The sequence below is a fragment of the Neoarius graeffei genome, chromosome 13 (genome assembly GCF_027579695.1).
Source record: "Neoarius graeffei isolate fNeoGra1 chromosome 13, fNeoGra1.pri, whole genome shotgun sequence".
Lineage (NCBI taxonomy): Eukaryota > Metazoa > Chordata > Actinopteri > Siluriformes > Ariidae > Neoarius > Neoarius graeffei.
The window spans coordinates 39,664,034-39,690,333 of record NC_083581.1 but is presented as its reverse complement, the minus strand read 5'-3'; the positions used below and the strand labels follow the sequence as shown (position 1 = coordinate 39,690,333).

The following is a 26,300-nucleotide window of genomic DNA, read 5'->3' as shown; positions in this document are numbered from 1 at the left end:
ACTTTCAAGCACCCCTACATATATATATATATATATATATATATATATATATATATATATATATATCATCTCATCTCATTATCTCTAGCCACTTTATCCTTCTACAGGGTCACAGGCAAGCTGGAACCTATCCCAGCTGACTACGGGCAAAAGGCGGGGTACACCCTGGACAAGTCGCCAGGTCATTACAGGATTATATACACAGGTGTATATATATTATTCCCATTTATGCAGCATACAAGAGTCAGGGATGGAGATATTATCCACTCAGAAATGTACTTAAAAATAAAGGTTCTGCATATCTCCTTTAAGGTGGATTTGGGGTAAAAAGGATGGCTATAATGTAAAGGACCCTATCCCAACTGTAATCAATCAAGCTTCTGCCATGGCCATCTCAGTCCCTTGAGATGAGCCCCATTGAAAACCTGTGGGCTGAGCTGAAGAGGCGAGAGCACAAGAGAGCGCCTCGGACCCTGGGTGATCTGGAGAGATTGTGTAAAAAGGAATGGTCTCAGATGCCCTGCTCTGTATCTCCAACCTTATAAAATGTTATAGGAAAAGACTCAGTGCTGTTTTACTGGCTGATTTTTTTTCCTAACCCTTTTTACTAATCTTTACAGGGGGCAATAATCATAGAGGGCACTGTACATACATAATATAAATATATAGCATTCCCAGGCAAATAATGATGAAAACTATGAAATCAGCAAACCCAGTTTTCAGGCTTGAATGAATGGCTATTTTCATGTCTACACACCACCAGATATCACTTTGCTCTCTGTTTTCAATACACCAAAGCGCTGGCTCAGTAAATGGCACAAACAGGAAGAAGGCTCAAAGCTTCACAGGGGTTCATCTACCCATCACTAAACAACATTGAACAAATCCAAATTTCTACCAACCATATTCAGAAGGGAAACACTTTTACAATACTGTTCTACAGCTCATAGCTAACTATGCAGGAACAAATGAGTAGTTTTCCATTACCGCTTTTCTTCCTCCTATTAATGGATAAGAAAGCGAGTTAATTACCCAATACATATGTTAGTAGGATTTCAGTATTAACGAAAGCATAATTAACGAGTAGTGTATTGTTTGCTCATTTTACATAATACACAGAAGGTGAAAAAACCTCCCTTTTTTTAAAAACAAAGAAATCATATTTACTAAAGTGTTTTATATTCATTTATACTTCTGTACCTTCTGTAATGTTTTAGCCTGGTTGTCAAATCTGTGTAAAATCTTGTGATCCAAAATGTTTTCACACCACATCTCAAATGACTTCCTCCTCCTCCGTATTAATGTTTAAATTTTATGATCAAATGTAAAATAATAAGAACTTGTCTGTACTGTAATTGATATTAACTAATGTATGCATTGCTATGAATTTATTTAAAAATAAATGAATACATTATATAAATATAAACTCGGAATCAAGAAGGTTTCATAGTGGAAATTTAAAGTTTATTTTCTTCTTGCATTCACAACCATAAGTAGAGCTGACCTCCATACTTTAGTACTTTCCATGTGATCCACAGTTTCAAAAAAAGATATAGGCATTTATAGGTGAAGGTTACAACAATAGTAAAGTCATATTATTGAAAACCAAGTACAGTATATATATTTTGTGTGTGTGTGTGTGTGTGTGTGTGTTACCCCAGCCAGCAAAATCTGCCATGACATAATAAGGATAAAGTTTATCATGATTATTTAGTGAAAACCATATTTAGTGGAAAGAAATCACAGTCTTTCATTTTATTGTTTCCTTGTTTTAAAATGCAGCAACCCTACTTATCAATAACCAGTGATTAGTAATCAGAATGCAAATATCAGAGAGAATGTGCAGCGTATTCAGGTTTAAGCTTCTTGACATGTCTTTTCAGTTGTTCTTGACATGGATATCAACAGTACCATGAACCTGTGTGAGCTCTGGACAATCCAGAATGACAGTAAGCCTCCGCCGACCAATTAAAGTGGGTAAGAAATCCACCGTCAAGGTGATGGTCTCCAGACTGCCCACATCACTGGGTGAGAAGTAAAGATTATGTCAATGTCAAGTGCAAATCTGAATGATGTGTGCATAAGCTTTGGAAATAAAACTGTGAAATTGAAGTAAATGATTATTATCATTAAAAGTTAAATCAGAAGTATCAATTTTTCAAGCTTAGCTATAAACATGTTAAGCTAAAGGAGCCTCGGAACATTGTTTCCGAATACCAAACATATTTGTATTGTATATTTATTAGTCGGGAAATTGTCTATTTTCTAGAAATTGGTTCAGAGAAATTATACTGTTATTTGGATGAAAATTCTTAAGTCAGTTAGGTAATAAACATATGCAGGGCTTACCAATAGTAGCTCCCTTTTGTGGTCTTCAAGCCCAAGCCCTCGATGTGGAAAGCAATATTCTTCAGGTTACATTGTAGCGGATTCTTAAATATGATTTGAGCTTCCATCGGTCTCCCCACAACAGCATCTCCTGTAGGCTGTAAAGCAGAATTACATATGCAACAATATTATACAGTGCCTTGAAAAAGTATTCATACCCCTTGAACTTTTTCACATTTTTCCACCTTACAACCACGAACTTAAAAGTTTTTTATTGAGATTTTATGTGATAGACCAACACAGAGTAGCACATAATTGTGAAGTGAAATGAAAATGATAAATGGTCTTCAAAATTTTAAACAAATAAAAATCTTAAAAATGTGATGTGCATTAGTATTCAGCCCCCCTGCGTCAAAACTTTGTAGAGCCACCTTTTGCTGCAATTACAGCTGCAAGTCTTTTGTGGTATGTCTCTACCAGCTTTGCACATCTAGACACTGAAATTTTTGCCCATTCTTCTTTGCAAAATAGCTCAAGCTCAGCCAGATTGGATGGAGAGCGTCTGTGAACAGCAATTTTCAAGTCTTGCCACAGATGCTCAATGGGATTTAGGTCTGGACTTTGACTGGGCCATTCTAACACATGAATATTCTTTGATCTAAACCATTCCATTGTAGCGCTGGCTGTATGTTTAGGGTCATTGTCTTGCTGGAAGGTGAATCTCCTTCCCAGTCTCAAGTCTTTTGCAGCCTCCAACAGGTTTTCTTCCAGGATTGCCCTGTATTTAGCTCCATCCATCTTCCCATCAACTCTGACCAGCTTCTCTGTCCCTGCTGAAGAAAAGCATCCCCATAGCATGATGCTGCCACCACCATGTTTCACAGTGGGGATGGTGTGTACAGGGTGATGAGCAGTGTTAGTTTTCCACCAGACATAGCGCTTTGCATTTAGGCCAAAAAGTTCAACTTTAGTCTCATCTGACCAAAGCACCTTCTTCCACATGTTTGCTGTGTCCCCTACATGGCTTCTGGCAAACTGCAAACGGGACTTCTTATGCCTGTCTTTCAACAATGGCTTTCTTCTTGCCACTCTTCCAAAAAGGCCAGATTTGTGGAGTGTATGACTTATAGTTGTCCCGTGCACAGATTCTCCCACCTGAGCTGTGGATTTCTGCAGCTCCTCCAGAGTGATCATGGGCCTCTTGGCTGCTTCTCTGACCAGTGCTCTCCTTGCTCGCTCTGTCAGTTTAGGTGGACGGCCATGTCTTGGTAGGTTTGCAGTTGTGCCATACTTTTTCCATTTTTGAATGATGGATTGAACAGTGCTTCTTGAGATGTTCAGAGCTTGGGATATTTTTTTTATAACCTAACCCTGCTTTAAACTTCTCCAGAACTTTATCCCTGACCTGTCTGGTGAGTTCTTTGGTCTTCATGAAGCTGTTTGTTCTTCAGTGTTCTCTAACAAACCACTGAGGCCTTCACAGAACAAGTGTATTTATGCTGAGAGTAAATTACACACAGTAGGACTCTATTAACTAATTAGATGACTTCTGAAGGCAGTTGATTGCACTGGATTGTATTTAGAGGTATCAGAGTACAGGGGGCTGAATACTAATGCACACCACATTTTTCAGATTTTTATTTGTTTAAAATTTTGAAGACCATTTATCATTTTCGTTTCACTTCACAATTATGTGCTACTCTGTGTTGGTCTATCACATAAAATCTCAATAAAAAACTTTTAAGTTCATGGTTGTAAGGTGGAAAAATGTGAAAAAGTTCAAGGGGTATGAATACTTTTTCAAGGCACTGTACTTCAGCTATGGGCCAGACAATTGCTTTTGGCAAAGCAAGAGCACCAAGTTAACACAAAATTACAAACCTATATGTAAGATAAGCATCTACATGGAATATGAAGAAAAAACATGTGGAGCGCTCGTAGGGCCAGTGTTTAGGTTATTTGTTTATGAAACAATTATTATCCTCATGTTATTCAAATTCATGATTCTGATTGGGGGCGGCACGGTGGTGTAGTGGTTAGCGCTGTCGCCTCACAGCAAGAAGGTCCTGGGTTCGAGCCCCGGGGCCGGCGAGGGCCTTTCTGTGTGGAGTTTGCATGTTCTCCCCGTGTCCGCGTGGGTTTCCTCCGGGTGCTCCGGTTTCCCCCACAGTCCAAAGACATGCAGGTTAGGTTAACTGGTGACTCTAAATTGACCGTAGGTGTGAGTGTGAATGGTTGTCTGTGTCTATGTGTCAGCCCTGTGATGACCTGGCGACTTGTCCAGGGTGTACCCCGCCTTTCGCCCGTAGTCAGCTGGGATAGGCTCCAGCTTGCCTGCGATCCTGTAGAAGGATAAAGCGGCTACAGATAATGAGATGAGATGAGATTCTGATTGGTCAGAAAATTGATTAATTTTCTATAAAAGCAGATCTGGCAGTAGTAGCTGCAAATCACAGGTTTGTTTCTATAGGAACAACTCATTCACAAGTACTCATCTGGATTTTCTGACTCAAGTACTCTAAGAAGAAAACACGCTTTTAAATCCTTACAACAGATGAACAAATTTTAGCAAAGTACAAATCATGCTAAGGCAGTGAAGTCTGTCAGAAGAAAACCTAAAATGGGAGTCAGCTGAGGACTTACCTTGATGATAATGTCAGGTGTGCACAGGTGGAAGTTGAACTGGGTAGCTAGAACCTGCTTGGTCTCATTGACTTGTCCAGTCACAGAGATCATCAGGGCTGCATGGTCAACCAGCTGGTTCTTGTACTCATGATGAGACAGAATCCAGTCCAGTTCCTGAACTATAGCAAAAGAGAGATTGAAAGACACTTGATCTGTGCCACAGAGTAAGGCACAGTAAAGCTGTTCAGCTAAGCTGGGGTGACGCAATGCCATAATATGACACTTTAGGTTGTTTTTTTCTTAAATTTATCATTGATGGATATGTAGTATGTAAGTAGACTAGCTCTAAGTAGTCTCTCACCTTCACAGGGGTTTAGATTCACTGATATTCTATCACTCTTCACAATGCCCTTTTGCACTCCAGTGTAGTACATGGTTGCTATCTGGTAGTAGAGGACGACACTGCGCTTGTGAGAGGTGGAGTTCTTCAGAATGATGGACAGATGAGCATCTTGACCTATTTGAACGTGATCATCTTTCAGGGCAATATTTAGTGCGACATCGTTGGCCCCAGCAGAGGAATAGGTGTTAGGCTTGGAGCCGTAGCGGGCAGCAGTTTCCACAGCGATTCGTTCTTTTTCAGATCCTAATGATGAGGTAGAAAGCAGGAAATAAAAGATTTTTACCCATGTAAGCAAAAAATATCAGTGAAGAAAAAGACAGAGGAGAAAGTGTGGGATGAGTGTTTTTACCTTCTGGGTATTTGTAGAGGTGTGTGATGTCCTGTCTGCGATCAGAACCGACTGCCTTGGTGCTGATGTTGCGGCCCACCACACTCTTCTCACAGGAGATCTTAACATAGGAGCCATCATATTGTCTCTGCCAGTAGATCCTGTCACTGTTCACCTACAAACACACAAATACAGTCAAGTAATACTGCTGCTTTCAGAAAATTCAGATAATTTAAGGGTTTCTCTGGGGTTCTATATAGAACCCTTGACCAAAAAAAAAAAACTTTTCTGTCCAGATAGAACACTTTTTGGAACCAAAGAACCTTAAGTAAAACTTGTAGAGAATCCTAGACAGACCAATTTTTCCCCCAAGTGTACAGGTATATAAAGGGTGTGAGTATGTGGTACAAACTCTAAATCATTGCAATTATTTTTTATCTTAACACCACGAGCCTACCAGCCATTTAAAATATCACTGTTTTCATCTTTTTGAACACGAGTAATAACTTCGTGGTTTTGTTTCCCCACAGTTAGACAGTTCATTTGAAAAAAGGTACTTTTCATGTTCTTTTAGTGTTCTTTTGATACTTAAGGATTCTTAGCTTCCAGAAAGAGTTCCACCTGGAAACACTTCTGATAGAGAAACATTTTATTGCTGGATACCACATACCGGTAGTACATTTAAGGGTTCCACTAGAAGGACAAGCTATCTAAATTGAATCTAAACTTATTTCAAACATTTTAAAACATATAATTGAAAGCTGTGCCCTTACCTCAGCAAAGACAAATGGTGTATCATGTTTGAGATAGACCTGTCCTTCACGGATGGCTGTCACAGGTGCGGGTCCACAACAGTAAATGCCCTGGCTCGTCTCTTGAGGCGTGGCATCCACAGCCTGCCAGCCACCCATGCCTGCTGGCAGATCAGGCCGGGCCATCCAGCAGTCATTCCACACATGAAAATTCCTGGAGAGAGAGAGAGAATGAATAAATATGAATCAAACATTCAGTCAGTCTGCCCAAAGAAGTCCAAAACCTTGTTAGCTAAATGGGAGTCTGTGTAGTGTGTTTTCAGAACTGTATATTGTAGATGATATCAGAATTTCATTACATGAAGAGCCACCACACAAAATAGATGACTTGCATTTTACTTTCAGAGTCTACTACAAGTTCTGTATATAATGGCTACGAAATGTGGGAAATCAGAAACATGTATGTTTGTACCAAATAGAATCGCTGTTGAACATATCAATTGGCCTCATTTCCTCATCCAAATACACATCAGTTGTCAAGGAATTGTCTGTGTCATGAGCAGAGCTGAAGTTTGTAATGCTGCGAGTGGGAATACCAAAACACCTGAGAACTGGGTTGGGGAAGTGTACAGACAGACAGAGAGATAGAGACAGAGAGAGACAAGTATAGTTAGAGAGAGAAAGAAGACATGCCATAATTAAAAAGTCCATAAGGGTCATTCCATGTCATATCAGATACGGTTATTGCAGCACCGTCTCAGATTTTGTTAAAACCCTGTCTATATCCTGATTTTATCCAAAACCAAGGCCTGTAAAATATTTCCGTTCAAATCTTCCATCCATCCATCCATCCATCCATCCATCCATTATCTGTAGCTGCTCATCCTGTCCTACAGGGTCGCAGGCAAGTCGGAGCCTATTCCAGCTGACTATAGGCGAGAGGCGGGGTACACCCTGGACAAGTCGCCAGGTCATCACAGGGCTGACACATAGACACAGACAACCATTCACACTCACTTTAGAGCCACCAATTAGCCTAACCTGCATGCCTTTGGACTGTGGGGGAAACCGGAGCACCCAGAGGAAACCCACACAGACATGGGGAGAACATGCAAACTCCACACAGAAAGGCCCTCGCCAACCACTGGGCTCGAACCCAGGACCTTCTTGCTGTGAGGCGACAGTGCTAACCACTACACCACCGTGCCGCCCTGTTCAAATCTTATGTTTTCAAAATTTTTCAGCCCTTGATATTATTTTGGCAGCACGGTGGTGTAGTGGTTAGCACTGTCACCTCACAACAAGAAGGTTCTGGGTTCGAGCCCAGCGGCCAACAGGGGCCTTTCTGCTCACCCTATGTCTGCGTGGGTTTCCCCCGGGTGCTCCAGTTTCCCACACAGTCCAAAGACATGCAGGTTAGGCTAATTGGTGGCTCTAAATTGATCGTAAGTGTGAATGGCTGTGAAGCTGTGACAGGCCTAGCACGCCCAAGGACACGTTATCCTAATGGGCTTCATGGGCAGCTGCCCAGGGCCTCGGCCACTAAGGGGCCTTGGAGGTAGCGAGATCGGAAAATATGAAACAATATTTTCAGAAGTTTTGATCATATTGATAACATTTTTGATGCATTTCGCCACCCGTAAGGAAGCCCACCTTGTCCCGTCGCATAAATCACCCGTCATTGTCAATATGATCACTGTCCACCATGTCTTCACACCACTGGCGGCTCGTTAATAGGGGCGATTTGGGCGACACACTCCCAAACAGGGAGGGAGATTTTTTTTTATCTACTCCTACTACCACAGCAACAGTAATGTCATTGTCCAATCAGGCTAAGGTCGCGCCTGGTGTAGCCACGCCCTTTTGGGGCGATTTCTGTCAGGTTCAGATTTGCCCCAAAATCTCCCATTGACAGTAATGGTACGTACGTTTTTTTCGAAAATCATGCTCCCAATGCATTTTCTATTAGGTTTTATGTGCTCGCACAAGCAGCGTGCTTACATCATACGCCTGTTGCGCCGCACAAGTGTTGCCAGATTGGGCGGTTTCCCGCCCAATTGGGCGGTTTTAAGTGCATTTTGGCGGGTTTTGAACCAGGGCTTTGAACCAGAATTTTTTTCCTATTGGTTCGTTCCGAACAGAAACGGAATTTTAACGTTTCCGGTTTTGGGTTCCACCATTAAATGGACGTTCCCGAACCGATTAGAACAAAAAAATTTCGTTCCCGGAACGGTTAATTACGTTCCCTGTCAGCTGTTTAACAAATGGCTATAAAATTATGTCTCTGTCTCATCCAGCTTAAGCCAAATGTAGGCTAATTCTATTACAGCCTTCATTAAATAAGGCAAGAAATAATTCAAAACAATTATTATTTCAAATGTTGGCGATTTGGATTCTCAGTATGTCTTCCCAGCTACACAAACAGAAAAAGTGCCAAAAATGAAAGATAATTCGTTTAGTGTGTTACCAAAGGCTAGTCAGGCCCTATAGAGGGCTACCGCATGACGTCACCGTGCCGCGAGATTTTGTTAGGCGCCATATTGGAAGACCAAGTACACATCTATGCAAGTACATACATACATAAAACAAACTACACCTGAAATGTAGCCAGGGCCGGTTCTGCCCTAATCTGGACCCGGGTGCAACATCGCGCAACCCCCCCCCCAAAAAAAAAAAAAAACACAGTCTAAATCAGGACAACCATCACATAACTATAAACATTTTATATCAATTATTTTAACTAAATGGGCTATAATAAATAAGCCTGCAGGCAGCCACGGTGGGCTGCCTCAGAAAAGTAACCATTCAATGACACAACTGAAAGCCTGCAGCCACGGCGGGCTGCCTCAGAAAAGTAACCATTCAATGACACAACTGAAAGCCTGCAGCCACGGCGGGCTGCCTTAAAAAGTAACCATTTGTCCTACCTTAAAACTCGTTTTGCATTTTCTGCCTCCTTTTTTGTATTTTCGACCCTCCGTTTATTTTCTTTCCTTTTCTGAAAACCCGATTTGTGTCCAGACATTTTGTTCTGCTACCAACGAACTAACCCGTCAGGTCTCGTCTCTCGAGCCCGCGATGATTCCCGTGGGAAGGGCAACAACTGATATATTTTTACAAACAGCCAATAAACAGCCAATAGGGAGGTTGCAACGTTCAGGCTCTCCTTTGCTCAGAGACACTCAGTAATGCACTTGCTCACTTTATCACGTGGAGACATGATAGCAGTCCACCTTCCCGCTCTCTCCATTCAGTCAGCGAACATCACACAGGAAGTGAACCCCAGTGGGTCATAGAAACTTGCGTAGGAGAAGAATGACTTATTTGTAGGCTACGTAAACTTTGAGGAACGAAATAAAAACCGGTATTAACCGGTTACCATTATTTTTAATAAGCGTTTCTGTTCCGGAACATAAAAAATAATAAAGTTTCTGGTTTCGTTCCTGTTCCATGTGAAATAGAAAAAGTTCCTGGTTTTCGTTTTCGTTCCTTGAACCGGTTCAAAGCCCTGTTTTGAACATAATTTTGGGCTGGAAAATGCAACTTTTGACCTTAATCTTTTTCTCGATTAAATAGGTGATGATGGATATAAAGTTTTATTGTTCAATAGTATTTCTAATTGTGCCACTGTCATTATTTAAGTTTCTGTGTCTAGTTAGACAGGCACGCCTGAGGGGGTGAATTTGCTGAGCGCAGTTGACAACAGGCGGGGGTGGGGCCTCAGGGGGGTGTCTGCCCAGGGCCTCGGGGGTGTCTGCCCAGGGCCTCAGGGGTGTGTCTGCCCAGGGCCTCGGCAAGGGTTAACGTGGCCCAGAGCACACCTGCAGTAGATTAAGTGTGTATGGGCTCTCGATAGACGCAGACAGCCTCAAAGAGGCTGGCAACTGACAGGCCAATTGGCCTGTCAAGATTTAAAAAAAAAAAAGAGAGAGAAATATTATTTCATTTTCATAGCCTTGAAAACACCTTATCTGGGAAGCCATGTTTGGGCATTAATATTTTGACAAGTATTATTCTTACCCGCACCAGATTTTGTAAGATGGTAAACAAACATATTTTTGTATGCCAAAACCATTAAAAGCCTGTTCTGCATGCCATTTTAATTTTATACGGGCCTAGATTTGGAAAAGAGAAGCGCAAATGTCTTAAAGAAGCGTGACATTGAGGATACTACAAACCTAAATTTTTGCACCAATATGATATCAATCATTTTTATGCAAATATAATCATTTATTAATTTTGTGCCAATATTGAAGGTCTCTATCACCAATTGACACTATGATATTATGAATGAAACAAGGTGTGGTAACATATTTTGCTCATTTTCATCGGACCAAAATGGTATGTGGGGTAGCTCGTAGGAACATGATGTACATGGAAATTACTTGATATATGGGTATTAAAAGGTACAAACATGCCAATATCCTTCCATTGATTTTGATTGATTTGAGAAATATTTTACCTATGGCTGTCACATGATGCAAAGTCTGGGCCTGGCACAGCTTGAACAGCCACTCTCCTTCACATTGTTAGGACCAATTATCATTGGATCCACCTGTCGCTGCTTTGAGCACAAGTATACTTCACAAAGTATGGTGTTTTGTTTTCCATCTTTCCTAGCCTTGCTAATGTTGCTTTGGTTTAATGACCCTGCTTTCTGTTTCATTTGTTTTTGTGACTCTGACTTTGCATCACGTTTTCGTATTATAATAGCACGCCTGTAAATAAACACCTTCCTGTGTTTACATCGGTCTGCAACCCACTTCTCTGACAATGGCACAGAAAGGTCCATTTCAGGATTCATTTACTTTTTTTTGCCTCAGTATGTCTATGATTATTGAATTCCTCTGTCACAGGAATTGTAAGAAATAAAGGCTAAACATGTTTTCAGTACGTTCATTGGAAAAGAGGGCATTTGAGATGAGGATTGTGTCTCTGGTAAGGTCTGAGATATTGAAAATAAGTTAAATATTTTGATAAAACTTCTGGTATAAGGAGGAATAAGTGGCCCTCTCAAACTCCTGTGTGAGTATTTAAATGTGTTTCCACATAAAAGCCTGGATGAGTTTGTACATCTTATGATCTTTAAGTATCTTATTCTTTTTTTAAATATGGGATATAGAGTTAAAGCACTCCATTGACTGTAGCATCTATTAGAGGTAATGCTCTTTTCTATAATGAGGCCCTGATAATAGAGAATGTAGCTTGCATTAATGACCTGTAGTAAAGTTAGCCTACAGAAAATATGTATATCTTTGTTCCAATCAATATTTCAGAGGCTAGGACAACATAAGCAGAGATAATAAACGAAGATCGTGCTTCTTCATTATGGAAGTTTTTTTCTTCTTTTTCTTAGAGGTAAAACAATGCCTTTAACTATGTGTATTTATCTATGAAGGGAACATGGAAGGATACTGCCACTTTGTACACTAAATGACGATGCATTAAGCTTTTTGCACATTCCAAAAAATATAAAAGTATTGGAATTGAACAAAAATATTTCAAAGCCCTTAGTTTTGGGACCAAAATATTATATGCCTGAGATGGTACTGCCACCAATTTCCTGGATTCTGTCTGATTTGACATGGAATGGCCCATCACTAGGAAAAACAAAAACCAGACAAACTTGCAACTAATACTAGAGAACAAATTTCAATATAAAAAAATAAATATGGTGAAAGCTTACCTGTGGTGGTGACCCCTGAGAAGACCCAACACTGCCCAAATTTGACAGGCAATCCTCCACTTCTGTGGTACTGCTTCAGAATTTTCACACTGCCGCTCCATGCCGTTGGGGCAGTCCCGCCCACATAGTTATTTGACCAGTTACCTTGCAGCACACCTTGATCATCAAGAGAGTTGATCTGGCAGCAAGAAATCAGAGATGTTAAGCATCATTTCTGTTCCATTGAATACACTTCAGGATTTATACTGATACATTGGTGGAATTGACATTTCCTTGGCATTATTGCTTTTGTAAAAATACAGCAAAAATCCTAGAACTAGTTTGCATAAATAGGCAATTTTTCAAAGAATCAGCAGGGGGGAAAAAAAGAAAGAAATTTCTCTGTACACCCTTAAAAAAAAGGCTTGTATATGGCCAGATATGTAATATTGGATCATTTTCCTCAATAAATAAATGACCAAGTATAATATGTTTGTCTCATTTGTTTAACTGGGTTCTCTTTATCTACTTTTAGGACTTGTGTGAAAATCTGATGGTGTTTTAGGTCATATTTATGCAGAAATATAGTACATTCTAAAGGGTTCACAAACTTTCAAGCACCACTGTACATAAATAGCACCCCTCAGTGGTCAAGTTCTGTAATGCTGCATCTGATATTTGAGGGACTAGGATTTCTCATGGATTAGTGTCAGTTTGCATGAAATAAATCAATAAATGAACAATGTTTTTTAAACTGGTGGTAACCGAGTTTTTACCATCGCTCAGGGCTGCCTGGATAATGGTCATAGAGCACAGGCCTATTATGCATCATTATGAAATAATATTCATTCTTATGTATACAAAAAAAAAACGATGTGAGGGGATGACTTCCAGTCATGGAGCAGATCAGACGTGCCTGAAGTTAGCTCCATGGAAGTGTGATAATTTTGTTAAATTTACCAGGAACACTCTTATGCAGACTTAAGAAATATGTATGGTGTTGATTGTGTTTACTTAATTTAGCCTACCATCCTTTATCTTACTGGTTATCTTCGACGTTTCATATTTATTCAGGAACCATGCCTAACAACAAGCCACGCCAGGCTAAAGAAAACAGTGGTGAGCAATCTATTCAGGGCTAAGATGCTCCTTTGAATTTGTCAACTTTCACTGACCAACTGAATTTATTGAAGACAGATATATTTGGAAAAATAGATTCGGTTGTGGCCGGCACGGTGGTGTAGTGGTTAGCGCTGTCGCCTCACAGCAAGAAGGTCTGGGTTCGAGCTCCGTGGCCGACGAGGGCCTTTCTGTGTGGAGTTTGCATGTTCTCCCCGTGTCCACATGGGTTTCCTCCGGGTGCTCCGGTTTCCCCCACAGTCCAAAGACATGCAGGTTAGGTTAACTGGTGACTCTAAATTGACCATAGGTGTGAATGAGTGTGAATGGTTGTCTGTGTCTATGTGTCAGCCCTGTGATGACCTGGCGACTTGTCCAGGGTGTACCCCGCCTCTCGCCTGTAGTCAGCTGGGATAGGCTCCAACTTGCCTGCGACCCTGTAGAACAGGATAAAGCGGCTAGAGAGATGAGATGAGATTCGGTTGTCGGGACATTGAGGACTGAAATATCATCAGTACGAGATGAGCTAACCTCCTCTACCAATGCTCTGTGAGCTACATTGGACTCTTATGCTAGCCAGCTAGGCAAACTTGAAAATACTGCTGTTTTCTGCAGGGATTCTGTTAAGGACCTACGGTACAGACCACCTTTAACAACCTGGCTGGTGAAGTAACATCTTTGAAAGACAAATGTGAGGAGCTAGAAAGTAGATCTAGGCGAAATAATATTAGGATAGTTGGCCTGAAGGAAGACAAGGGAGGCTCTCATGCAGCTAGATGGCTAGCTAAATGGCTATATGACACCCTGGGTCTTGATGTTGAGCCTGAGATTGATCGAGCTCATAGAGCTCTACGTCCCAAACCAAAAAGTGGTGAAGCACCGCGTCCTGTGATTGTTAGACTGCTGTATCAACAGGATAGAGCCACTATACTTCGCAAAGCCTGGGCAGTTGGCGACTCTTTGATATGCAAAGGAAAACGGATGCATATTTTCCCTGATCTCACTGCTGTTCAGTCTAAGAAGCACGAGTCATTTGCTGGAGTCAAATGTCTGCTGTGTGGGAATTCCGCATTCAAGGACTATGGCTACTTTCATCCAGGCTATTTGAGGATCACCCTGCAGAACGGTGAACAGCAGAAATTTGAGGATTCTGCTAAAGCTGAATCTTTTGTCCATCAACATACTTCTGTCAACTCTGCCGATCAGATGCACAGCAACATTCCTGCTGGCACAATGGACTGAGCTGTTATGAACTCTGTGCACTTGGGTCAAGGTAATGGTAGGCTATGATAAACCGTTGCTAGGCTACCCAGTGGCAAGTTCATGAACGTCAACCTTCATGCTTTTTCCTGTTATTACTGCCCCATAGCCTAATGCCATGCACTCTGGTTATTTTGGTCCTTTAGTAGTACTATGTCTCAGGGTTCACTGTGATATTTGCTGTTAAAATGACATTTCCACTTTGAAGCATTAGATGCTTCTGGAAGTTCTGGAAGAGATCAAAGTGTTCTCCAATGCAGCTTGTCTGGGAAGCTGCTGGGGGGGGGGGGGGGGGGGGGGGTACTGGGCTTGTGACTGTATGTGGTTTTCTAAGGCACTCCTTGGTTCTCTATTATGCTTTGTTGTTGTTGTTTTTCTTTTTCTTTTCTCTCCTTTTACCCATTACATATTCTCTCCCAACACATCAAAAATGATTTTAATGCTGTCTCCTCCCTATGTTCATCAATAATAATATCACAATAATAGCTTATTTTTTTTCTCTATGACTACTACAAATTCTTCCATTCAGGGAGGTAACCTCCCCTTTATGAGCTGGAATGTCAAGGACGTAAACTCACCTGTTAAATGCAACAAAGTGATCAACCATTTACATAGCCTGAATGCCATGGTGGCCTTTCTGTAGGAAACTCATTTGGGGGCTTTGGAACACACCAGATTAAGAAAGAAATGGGTTGGACAGCTATATCATTCTAACTTCTCCTGTAGATCCAGGGGATCGGCCATTTTAATTCATAAAACAGTTTCATTCAAAGCCGTTCACATAGTGTCAGACCCCAATGACCGTTATATCTTTGTCTCTGGTATACTATATAATATGCCAGTAGTTTTAGGTAGCGTATATACACCCAACTGGGACAATGACACATTTTTTAAGAAACTTTTTTTTTTTTTTAGAAATCCCCGATCTTCAATCCCATTACCTCATATTAGGGGGTGACTTTAATTGCTGCTTAAACCCAGTTTTGGACCGGTCTTCCACTAGGGTCATTCGTGGTTCAAAATCGGCCTGTGTCATTAAATCTTTCATGGAAGAATATGGAATCACTGACCCCTGGCGTTTTTTGTATCCCCAGACCAAAAAAAATTCTTATTTTTCTCCCCTGTACATCACTCTTTCTCACATATTGATTTCTTTCTGTTGGATGATAGATTGCTCTCTTATGTACATACAATCTCTTACAACCCCATTGTCATCTCTGATCATGCCCCAGTGTCTCTTGTGCTCTCTTTCCCAGGGAAACCTACCTGTCGTAACCCGTGCCGTTTTAACTCACTCCTACTTTCAGATGAGGCATTTACTACTTTTATATCAAGCGAAATAGACTTTTTCATATCCACTAATGCTACTCCAGGGGTATCAGCCTCATTGATTTGGGAGACCTTTAAGGCATACATTAGGGGACAAATTATATCTTTCTCTGGATCTCAGAGGAAACAACGCATGCAACACCAAACCCATCTTCTTACTCTAATAGCACAGCTTGATGATTATGCCTCTGCCCCTTCTCCAGAGTTATTTAAGAAACTGATCACTCTAAAGTCTGAATTTGATATATTAGCCACTGAGCAAGCAGAAACCAAGCCTCAAAACTGTTGGCCTGCCAACTCATCAGACAGGTTTGCTACTCCTAATTTAATTTCTAAAATAACCACTCCCACTGGTACAATCACTGACCCAGTAGAGATAAATAGTAACTTTAAAGCCTTTTACAGCTCTCTGTACAAGTCTGATCATAACACTGAACCCCATGCCTTAGAGTAATTTTTAACAGAATAGAAATGCCCTCCATCTCCTCTGATCAGAGAGAGACTTTAGACCAAAATCTCACTGAGGGGGAACTCACCAAGGCAATCTGCTCTATGCAGTCTAGAAAATCCCCTGGGCCCGATGTCTTTCCGATAGAATTCTATAGCAAGTTTTCCTCTAAAATTGCACCCCTGCTGTTAAATATGTTCAATGAATCCTTATCATCTGGCACTCTCCCCACCTCTCTTCGACAAGCTTCTATCTCTGTAATACTAAAGAAAAACAAGGATCCAGATCTTTATTCTTCCTATTGTCCCATATTGTTACTCAATGGTGACATTAAAATTCTTGCTAAGGCTCTCTCTCTCAGACTGGAAACTGTCCTGCCCTCTATCATACACCCAGACCAAACCGGTTTCATAAAAAAATAGGCATTCATTCTTTAATTTACAACATCTCTTCAATGTCATTTATAACAATAGCGGTTCCCAATGTCCAAAGGTAGTTGTGTCCATGGACGCAAAGAAAGCTTTAGATAGGGTTGAGTGGGACTACCTACCTATTCACTTGTTTCTCTAAATTTGGGTTTGGTGATGACTTCTTAGCCTGGGTTCAACTTCTTTACTTTTCCCCTCTATCCTCAGTGCGCACAAATAGTAACTTCTCTGACTATTTTCCCCTTCACAGGGGTACTAGACAGGGCTATCCCCTGTCACCTCTCCTTTTTGCAGTGGCAATTGAGCCGCTAACCATTGCACTCCATAGCCTGTCAGCTTTTAAAGGAATCACTTGCTTTGGCATTGAACAAAAAGTATCACTGTATGCTGACGATCTTCTCCTGTATATCTCTGAACCACTAGAGTCTATGCCACATATTCTTGACACTTTAAAGCATTTTGGGTCTGTGTCAGGGTATAAGATTAATCTAGATAAAAGCGAAATCTTTCCTATTAATCAAACTGCCTGCCTGAGTCTGCTGTCAAAACTCCCTTTCAGACTGGCAAAAGATGGCTTTACATACCTTGGTGTAGCTTTTTCTTCCAAATACAATAATCTCTTCAAGCTAAACTTTGAAACACTACTTTCACGCACTAAAGATGACTTTAGCTGTTGGACTTTATTGCCATTGTCGCTGGCAGGCAGAATAAACTCTGTCAAAATGAATGTCCTCCCTAAATATCTGTTTTTCTTCCAGTGTATTCCAGTATTCATCCCAAAGTCATTTTTCCATAAACTAGATACAGCAATATTACAGTTTATCTGGAATAAAAGGGTCTGATGGCTACGTAAGACAGTTTTGCAGAAACCTAAAAAAAGATGAGGGGATGGCATTACCTAATTTTTTACACTATTACTGGTCAGCTAACCTACAGATAGTTATGTACTGGATGTGGGTGGTTCCTGACAGCTCCTCTGCTTGGTGCCTAATGGAGGCTCAGTCATGTACACCAGCTTCTCTATATGCGCTAGTTACTTGCTCCCCTTGCTTGACTAGTTTTAAGCCTGGGAAAAATATACTTGTTTCATCTACCTTACGCATCTGGAACCAATTCTGTAAACACCTAGGACAGGCATCACCAAATGGCAGACCTCAGTCTGGATCCGGACCCAGTGATGGTTCTGTCCGGACCTGTGACCAATGGTAAATTCACGAGATTAAGTAATTTTCATGGAGCATTATTTTGGACGGTCGTGGCTATTGACAGCGGGCGCTGCTACTACAGTTAATACGACAATAGCTTCACTCAGTTGAGCCAATAAAATCGTTAGTTTACCCAGCGCACCACAGCAGAGCAACAAGCAGAGAGGAAGAGAGTTAACTTAAGAGACAACCGACTGAGACAATGTGGCTTGCTCCAAAAGGCGGCGGAAAGTAGACAAGGAAAATCGTTGTTTTAAAGATGAATGGATGGAGAAATATATGTTTATTCTTCCGGCGAGCAGTTCAAAACCAGTGTGCCTCATATGCTCCGAAAGCGTGGCATTAATTAAAAGCGGCAACGTGAAGCGCCACTATGAAACAAAGCACAGCTCTTTTGAGCAAAGTTATCCCCTGAAGTCTGAGCTGAGGGCCCGCAAAATAACCCAACTGCAAGCACAGTATGACAGGGCTACCCAACTCATCACACATACATTTACAGCCCAGCAACGTGCAAACTAATGCCGCTTTTCCACTACAAACGCGGCTGAGTCGGGCTGAGCCGTGCCGTGCTGAGTCGGGCTGAGCGGGGCTGTTGGAGTTGCATTTCGACTACAAACGCGCTGAACCGTGCTGGCTGGAAGTGGGTGGACACATTGGGTGGAGTTAGCGAAAGTGGGTGGACGTCACGTGATGTCGTTAAGCAGCGCAAACAGTGACATCAGTGATCTTTTAAGCGGTAGTCTCACGACCCGAATAGTAAACAATAAACATGGAGGACATGGAGTCGTTAGTGTTGCTGGTCTTGGTGCTGTGGCTTGTTGTCACCGACAACGCCAACAGATACTGGCAAGAGCGTATAGATGAGGCGAGGCGCATAAGGCTTCAGAAATTCTCGTAATTCGTAATTCTTCTCCTTCCGGGTTTACGGTGTTTACAGATCCCAGCGCGCTCGCGGGGCGTGTGTGGGCATGTGAGGACACTCCTCCTCACCAATCAGTGCACAGGGGAGTGTCTGCTCATGCCCCCAGCCTCACTCGGCACGGTTTGGCTCGCTTCAGCCCCACTTCAAAACCGTGCGAGTTTTAGGGGCTAAGCAGGGCTGAAGCGAGCTGAGTCGTGCTGGTTTTTGGTAGTCGAAACGCGAGCCGTGTCGAGCTGAAGCGAGCTGAAGTGAGCTGAAAAAGGGTAGTGGAAAAGGGCCATAATGTTCCTCAAAAGTAGCGTGGATTTTGTGGCAACATAAAAAAACATTTAGTGATGGGACAGTTGTGAAGGAGTGCTTAAACGCCGTTGCTGAGACATTGATCTGCTCACTGATCTGCAAGGAAATGCTGCATTAAGAGAGCATTTTGAGACAACTGACCCTGCTACTTTCTGCTTACAGACTGTTTCTGAGAGTGTGTTCCCTGGTCTAACCAAAGGAGCACTGCACACCTTGACTATGTTTGGATCGACTTATAGCTGTGAGTCAGCTTTTTCTACAATGAACATTGTCAAAACCAAGTACCGTTCTAGGCTCAACAATGAACACCTACATATCTGCATGAGAATGGCACTAACTCCATTCTAACCAAGATTTAAATTACTGCCAGGTCAGCCACATGCCCATTTTTCTCATTAAGAAAAGTAAAAGAAGAAGAATTAAAAGAGAAAAGTTCAAAGAAAAATGTTCTGTTTGCATTTCCCCCCCCCCTTAAAAAGCCACTTGTTTTCTGAAGATGTGGCCTTTTTTTTCTTGAAAAGTAGGCTCTCATTTTTTTAGGCTGGGACCTCCTTATTTTAAGAACAAAGAAGAGAAAATGTGAAGTCACCGCTCTGTTTGCACTTTTTAGTTCATGTTTTTTGAGTTGACTTTTTTACCTGAAGTGTAGGCCTTCAATTCTTCAGGTTGGGACCTCTTTAATTTAAGAGAAAAAGGAGTTATTCCACTCTGTTTGCACTTTTTTATTTATTTTATTCTGAGGTTTCTGTTTTCTTTAATCTGAAATAAAGGCCTTGAATTTATTTTCCTGGGACTACTTGTATTTATGGTAAAAGAGATAGTTGTGCACTTAGTTCATTTCCTGCATTGGAAATTAACAATAAATATTGTTGAAACCATATGAAAATGTGGACATAGGGGAAGGCTATAAGACACAAGCTGGACTTCGGTTCGGACCTTTTACTTGGACAAAATTTAATAACTGGACCTCAGTGACTTTTAATTGAATACCCCTGACCTAGGAATTAGTACCCCCTCACTTTCTGTGCCACTCAGTAATAACCCGTTGTTCCCTCCCTCAATGCAAGATCACACTTTCAGATTATGGATGCAGAGAGGTCTGTGCACAGTCAGGGACCTGTTCATAGAGGGTGTTTTTGCTACTTTTCAGCAGCTAACTGAAAAATTTCAGCTTCCCAGCTCTCACTTTTTCAGGTATTTACAAGTAAGAGATTTTTATAGAAAAACATGGAAAGATTTTCCACATATCCCTGGAACTAACCCTATTGATAGAATCTTAAATGCATCCCTGGCAATGAAAGTTATGGTCTCCACACTTTATGGCATTATACTGTGTCTCTGCCCTCCCTCAGACAGGACTCTTTTAACCCTTTGGTCCCAGGATTTGGGCATAGATCTGACACTTGTCTGGGGATCTATTCTTGGTCGTGTGTACTCCTCTTCAATTTGTGCCAGGCATGGGGTCATCCAGTGTAAACTCTTGCACCGTGTATACTGGACAAAGGCTAGACTGTCCCGAGTCTACCCCAACACTGACCCACTTTGTGATCGATGTCGTCAGCATCGTGGCACACTTTTACATATGTTTTGGATGTGTCCCTCTCTTCATACATACCGGACTTCTATATTTTCTTCTATCTCAGATGTATTTCGGATACAGCTAGAACCATGCCTATTTGGAGTCCTATCAGATACAATTAAACTATCCAGCTCTAAATCTGATTTTGTTGCATTTCTTTTACTAATTGCCAGGTGTTTAATATTAATACGCTGGAAAGCCCAGCACCCACCCTCACACACACACTCTGGATAAGAGATACCTTAATGTTTTCAAAACTAGAAAAGATTAGGCACCTAGTGCGAGGTGCTGTATCTAAATTTGATAAACTCTGGCAGCCTTTCCTCCTGTATGTGGATTCCCTTGTCCTGCAGCCTCCAGATTCACCATGAGCTGCCCTGACAGCATTTGCCATGAATGTCCAATATGTCTTGATGTGTTGATGGCCTACTATTTACCTTAGCTCCATTTTTGTCTTTGTTGTCTTGTTTTGTTTTTGATTTTATTTTTCGTTTTTTGTTTTCTTTCCCTTCTGATTTTCATACAGCCTGGACAGGGTGGGTTAATGGGTGGTGGGTGGCAAGTGGGCAGGTAGAGTAGGGTGGATAGAATGGAGTGGGGGGTGGATAGGTGGGAGTGGGGTTTGGTTTATTGTGCCATTCTTATTAGATTTTCTATTGTATTGTTTTATCATTATGGAATGGATCTCTGTTTATTTATTTTATACCTTGAAATAAAACTAAATAAACCATGAAAAAAAAAAATGATGTGAAGAAAGGCACTCACCATGGCTGACACAACTCTGCTGACGGTAACTGGATCTCCCAAACCAGAAACGGAGGCTTCAGTTCTCGCTAATATGAACAGACATGCTTCCAGAATCCCATCAGCAAACTGCACACAGGATAATGCACTTTTACTCTCCAACATAGGCATATGAATATATATGATGTGCAAAAATCATGATATTATATTTTTATGAATTAGCAGGCATTACGGGTAACATGTATTGGTCCTTTAGGCTTGCATACAATAAGGACTGTTGACAGCTGACATTATCCTGCCTTTATCTCAGAATCCTAAAACTGCATGTAAATACTGCCTACATAGATATCATCCTTCCAAATTAAACATAACAATAGTTACAATAATTTAAAGTCTCAGTAATAGCATATGTTTAATGGTATATTTCATTCTGCAGCAATGTTGAATTCAGATAGATTCTGATCAGCCAGAAGGTGTTGATTAATTTTCTATTTAACTAACAGCTGTTCGAACTAGTTTTGGCTCCAAGGCAAATCACAGTGTAATATGATATGATATGATATTTAAATAATATTGGCTGGCTTTGAGTGGTCTATCAGATATATTCCATTCAGCTAACATGATAGTGAATGAGTCGAAGACAAGTTCAGTATCATGCTAGCTGAATGGAATATATCTGATAGACCATGAAAAAAAGCCAGCCAAAGTTGTTGTTGTTGTTGTTATTATTATTATTGGGCAGCACGGTGGTGTAGTGGTTAGCGCTGTCGCCTCACAGCAAGAAGGTCCGGGTTCGAGCCCTGTGGCCGGCGAGGGCCTTTCTGTGTGGAGTTTGCATGTTCTCCCCGTGTCCGCGTGGGTTTCCTCCGGGTGCTCTGGTTTCCCCCACAGTCCAAAGACATGCAGGTTAGGTTAACTGGTGACTCTAAATTGACCGTAGGTGTGAATGTGAGTGTGAATGGTTGTCTATGTGTCAGTCCTATGATGACCTGGCGACTTGTCCAGGGTGTACCCCGCCTTTTGCCCGTAGTCAGCTGGGATAGGCTCCAGCTTGCCTGCGACCCTGTAGAACAGGATAAAGTGGCTAGAGATAATGAGATGAGATTATTATTATTATTATTATTATTATTATTATTATGCATACATATACACACACACTCTCCATATCAGCATTCTCGAAGGCCAACGCAAGCTTACCTGCAACTCGGTGCTGTTAGCGCAGCAGTCCAGTTACCTTCTAGTTGGTCACATTCACGAAAGCCAGTGCTAGTGTAGGCCAATGCTAGCACAGTCAAGCTGATTATTATTATTATTATTATTATTTTCTCTGTGTAATTTACTTAGTTACTTTTAAGATCAACATTGACAACTACACAACTTTTAAATACCCATTTCCAGTTGAGAGTACAACGTGCACATTCTGGCTGCTGCTTCTCAACGGAGCTTTTTATTTTTATTTTATTTTTCCTTTTGTTTTTCTTTTTTGTGTTTGTGTAGTTTGATGTTTGTTTGTTTTTTTGTTTGAATGTTTTGTCCGCCGGTTGTGGTGTAGCTCTGGACCCAGTTTTGGGCTCCGATTCCCTCTAGGCTTTAATTCGGGGTTGGTGATGCCTGTGCTCCTTGCTATGGACTGCAGTGAGCTCATTGCTATTTTAACATTGTGGTTGTCCAGTGCTCTGTGCGGCGGTGCTTTTGTGCTTGGCGTGGTGTTCCAAGCGATGTTGCTCGGTGGCGTCACAGTGGCTGTGCAGGCAGTATGGGACATACTAGCACTCTGCGTGGCAATGCTTCTGTGCACACTTTATGGATCCATGACATGGTGTTCCAGGCGATGTTGCCCGGCGGCATCACGATGACTGTGCAGGCGGTGTGGGATTTATCTTCATGCTCCTTTTGGTGGGACTATGGTGGCTACACCATTGGAATGACAACCTGACCTTTTTTGGTGGACTTTTTTCCCCCCTAATTGTAAAGCAACCTTGGGTATGAGAAAGGCACTATACAAGTTTAATTGATGATGATTATTATTATTATTATTATTATTATTATTATTATTATTATTATTACACACAACAGAGCAACCTGGCAGCCAAAATTCTCTCAAAATCTTCCGCTTTTAATGAAGCAAACCTCGCAGCCATGTTTGTTTACAAACTGTCACAGTCACATGCTAGCGCAGAAGTTTTACATCCCCAATGTGTCTCTTTTCCAGTTTTTCGATGTCTGTTGGTATGTTTTTCTCTTGTAAATATGCGTGAAGAATATATCGTGAAGTTTTGGTAGCCTGTCAGGTGTTCAGTGTGTCTTTGGTTTCAGTTTTTAGTTTATTAATTTAGTGCTTAATTATAGCATAGCTAATCCTAGCAGTTGCACTGGATTAGCCTTGTCGTCTCTCTTTCCCAGCAGACAACGAAATGATTCTGCGCATATGCAGCAGAAAAGTTTTGTCATTGGATATTTGCATGAGCTCTGATGTGTGATGTGTTGTCTTGACAACATGCAATATTGTAACAATGTTGCATGCTCATTCTCCATTGGGGACAGTGGCATAATACATGGAGGATAAGCAATACGATAGCAATATTGCATGCCATCAATAAACCCACTAGAAGGGAATAGAATACATGTTTTTATTCCATTTAAAAAGTGGTCCATATGTATTATATTATATTATATTATATTATATTATATTATATTATATTATATTATATTATATTATATTATATTATATTATATTATATTATATTATATTATATTATATTAGTAGTGCTAGTATCCACATTTGCTTTGCCCTGCTGCAGCAACGTAAACATTTGAACACATACCAAAAAAAAAGTAGCAAAAGAACCTGTGATTTATCATTTGGGAGGTAAGGATCGCAAAATGGTAAGATATGGCTAAGGAAATGAGAATGAGGTAGTTAGGTTAACATGGGGCGGGTGGCCTTAGGCTGAGGTGCCCTTGAGCGTGGCCCCTACCTCCCAACTGATCCCCAGGCGCTGTAGCATAGCTGCCCATTGCTCTGGGTATGTGTGTGTGTGTGTGTGTTCACTACTTCAGATGGGTTAAATGCAGAAAGGAATTTCACAAGCGTACATGTGATGAATAAAGTTCTCCTTCTTCTTCTTCTAATAGAATGTAAAACAGGATGTAGGGGGAAATGGGAAATACCTGTCCAAAGTTCCATGGCCTTGCTGAAATCTGCACATCATTTCCGCAGTAGAGCAGCCCCACATCATTCAGAACATACTCGTTCCTCTCATCCTGATCATCCATAAACACTGTGTCATCTACAAGTGACAGACAGGTCAAAATATATCTGCTTTCCTGTAATTCATGAGAAATTTTTAGATTGTATTATATTTCTGCCCATGCTTACCTTTACACCAAGGGTTAAACAGCAGGTAGATATCCTTTTCAGGACTCTGACTGGAAGCGTTTCCTGTTGTCACACTGAACTCATATCGACCAATAGAAGCAGTTGGTGGGGAGAAGACAGACAGTTTTATCTTATTGTGCTTCTTTTCAATAATCTTGGCCCCCCACTGGTTGCCCTCAAACTTACTAACTAGAGAAACAGTCACTACAGACTTTTTTGATGGGGGTGCAGAGCCTGTAACACACACACACACACACACACACACACACACACAATGTGGCTGTATAGTACCCATAATGCCCAAGAGCTAGTCATCAAGATCGCCATAATTGTTGACTAATAAAACTGACCTAGTTTGAACAGAAGCTGCAGATGGTCAGTTTTGGGGTCAAAAGCTCGTGAGAGCTCTATCCAGATCTGAAAGCTTTGCCCTCGACGGACAATGAGGTTATCACTGTGGTAAAGGTCTGTGTGGTGTTCCTGGCGGTTTTGACCTGTTTTGGAATTGAGAAGGTCTATGGAGCGCACTGATAACAGTGTACTACTCCAACCTGAAAGAGAGAGAGAGAGAGAGAGAGAGATTTAGCACAAGTTTGCAAATTAAAAATAATCTCACATAATTCACTGTGGACACAGCAGTTCTTTGCTGCTTACCGCATGTCATCATATTCTCTGATGGCTTATAGATCACCCCTCCAAAACCGCAGGAAGTTACTGAGAAGCGGCCAGGCAGGAAAAAACCACCTCTATGTCTGCTAAACATGCTAAGACAAAATAGAAAAGAATTCATAATAGCCAACAGTAATAATCAAAAGTTGTACATCTTCTGTTTGATATATTATAAAATTATTTACATTTATTAAACTGACAAGTGGGCGGCACGGTGGTGTAGTGGTTAGCTATAAGGATCCATCATTAGCTCTCTGGTAGAATAGAGAGCTTAAGAATGAAAAATTTACTGAGGGTTTTTTTCTCCCTCATGTACTTAAATTTGACTTGAATTTAATAAAAAATGTTGACAAAGCATGTGTACAGAGTCACTCTTACCTGAATGTAGTCTTTGGGTCTGACTGTAGTTTGGCTTCTTTATTGCCGAAAATAGCAGTAGAAGGTACCTTTCACTGCAGATAATACCGCTATATATACACAAACACACTCCTTTTTTTGGGCTGGGCAACACCCAAACTTGGGTGTCTTGCTCAAGGGCATTTCAACCAATCATGCTGGTCTAGGGAATTGAACCATCTACTTTCTGGTCCCAAAGCTACTTCTCTATCCATTAGGCCATGACTTTCCCTAAGCATGCCCTTTTAACCCCTTACTTGTCACTCCCACTTAGATGTCTGAAACAGAAGTTGTTTTCTCTCTCTCTCTCTCTTTTAGGGCAAAATGATATGTCGCAATTATCTATTATCTACATTGTGTAGTTGTTAATTTTTTTTTTTTTATTTCAGTTGCCATTATAGTAACTTTTATAGGAACTATT

The 26,300-nt window shown here is 41.1% G+C and overlaps 1 protein-coding gene across 1 annotated transcript; it reads right to left on the bottom strand.

The window, feature by feature from the left end:
- Positions 1–1,442: 1,442 nt before the first annotated feature.
- On the bottom strand, positions 1,443–26,043 carry LOC132896693 (protein-glutamine gamma-glutamyltransferase K-like). Its single transcript, XM_060937706.1, has 14 exons — positions 25,862–26,043; positions 25,469–25,578; positions 25,165–25,365; positions 24,815–25,048; positions 24,607–24,725; positions 21,457–21,564; positions 12,123–12,300; positions 6,909–7,047; positions 6,458–6,650; positions 5,706–5,859; positions 5,315–5,599; positions 4,972–5,132; positions 2,350–2,486; positions 1,443–2,024 (listed from the first exon to the last, which is right to left on the bottom strand). Exons 2-14 carry the CDS (start codon positions 25,575–25,577, stop codon positions 1,880–1,882), a joined length of 2,163 nt encoding a protein of 720 aa, XP_060793689.1. The 5' UTR covers position 25,578; positions 25,862–26,043; the 3' UTR covers positions 1,443–1,879.
- Positions 26,044–26,300: the final 257 nt, after the last annotated feature.

Coding starts and splice junctions, on each gene's coding strand:
- LOC132896693 (XM_060937706.1), bottom strand. CDS start 25,577: ATGTTTAGCAGACATAGAGGTGGTTTTTTCCTGCCTGGCCGCTTCTCA. Junction 7,048..12,122: donor CTCAGGGGTCACCACCACAG/GTAAGCTTTCAC, acceptor TCCCCAACCCAG/TTCTCAGGTGTTTTGGTATT. Junction 5,860..6,457: donor CACCATTTGTCTTTGCTGAG/GTAAGGGCACAG, acceptor GTGTGTTTGTAG/GTGAACAGTGACAGGATCTA.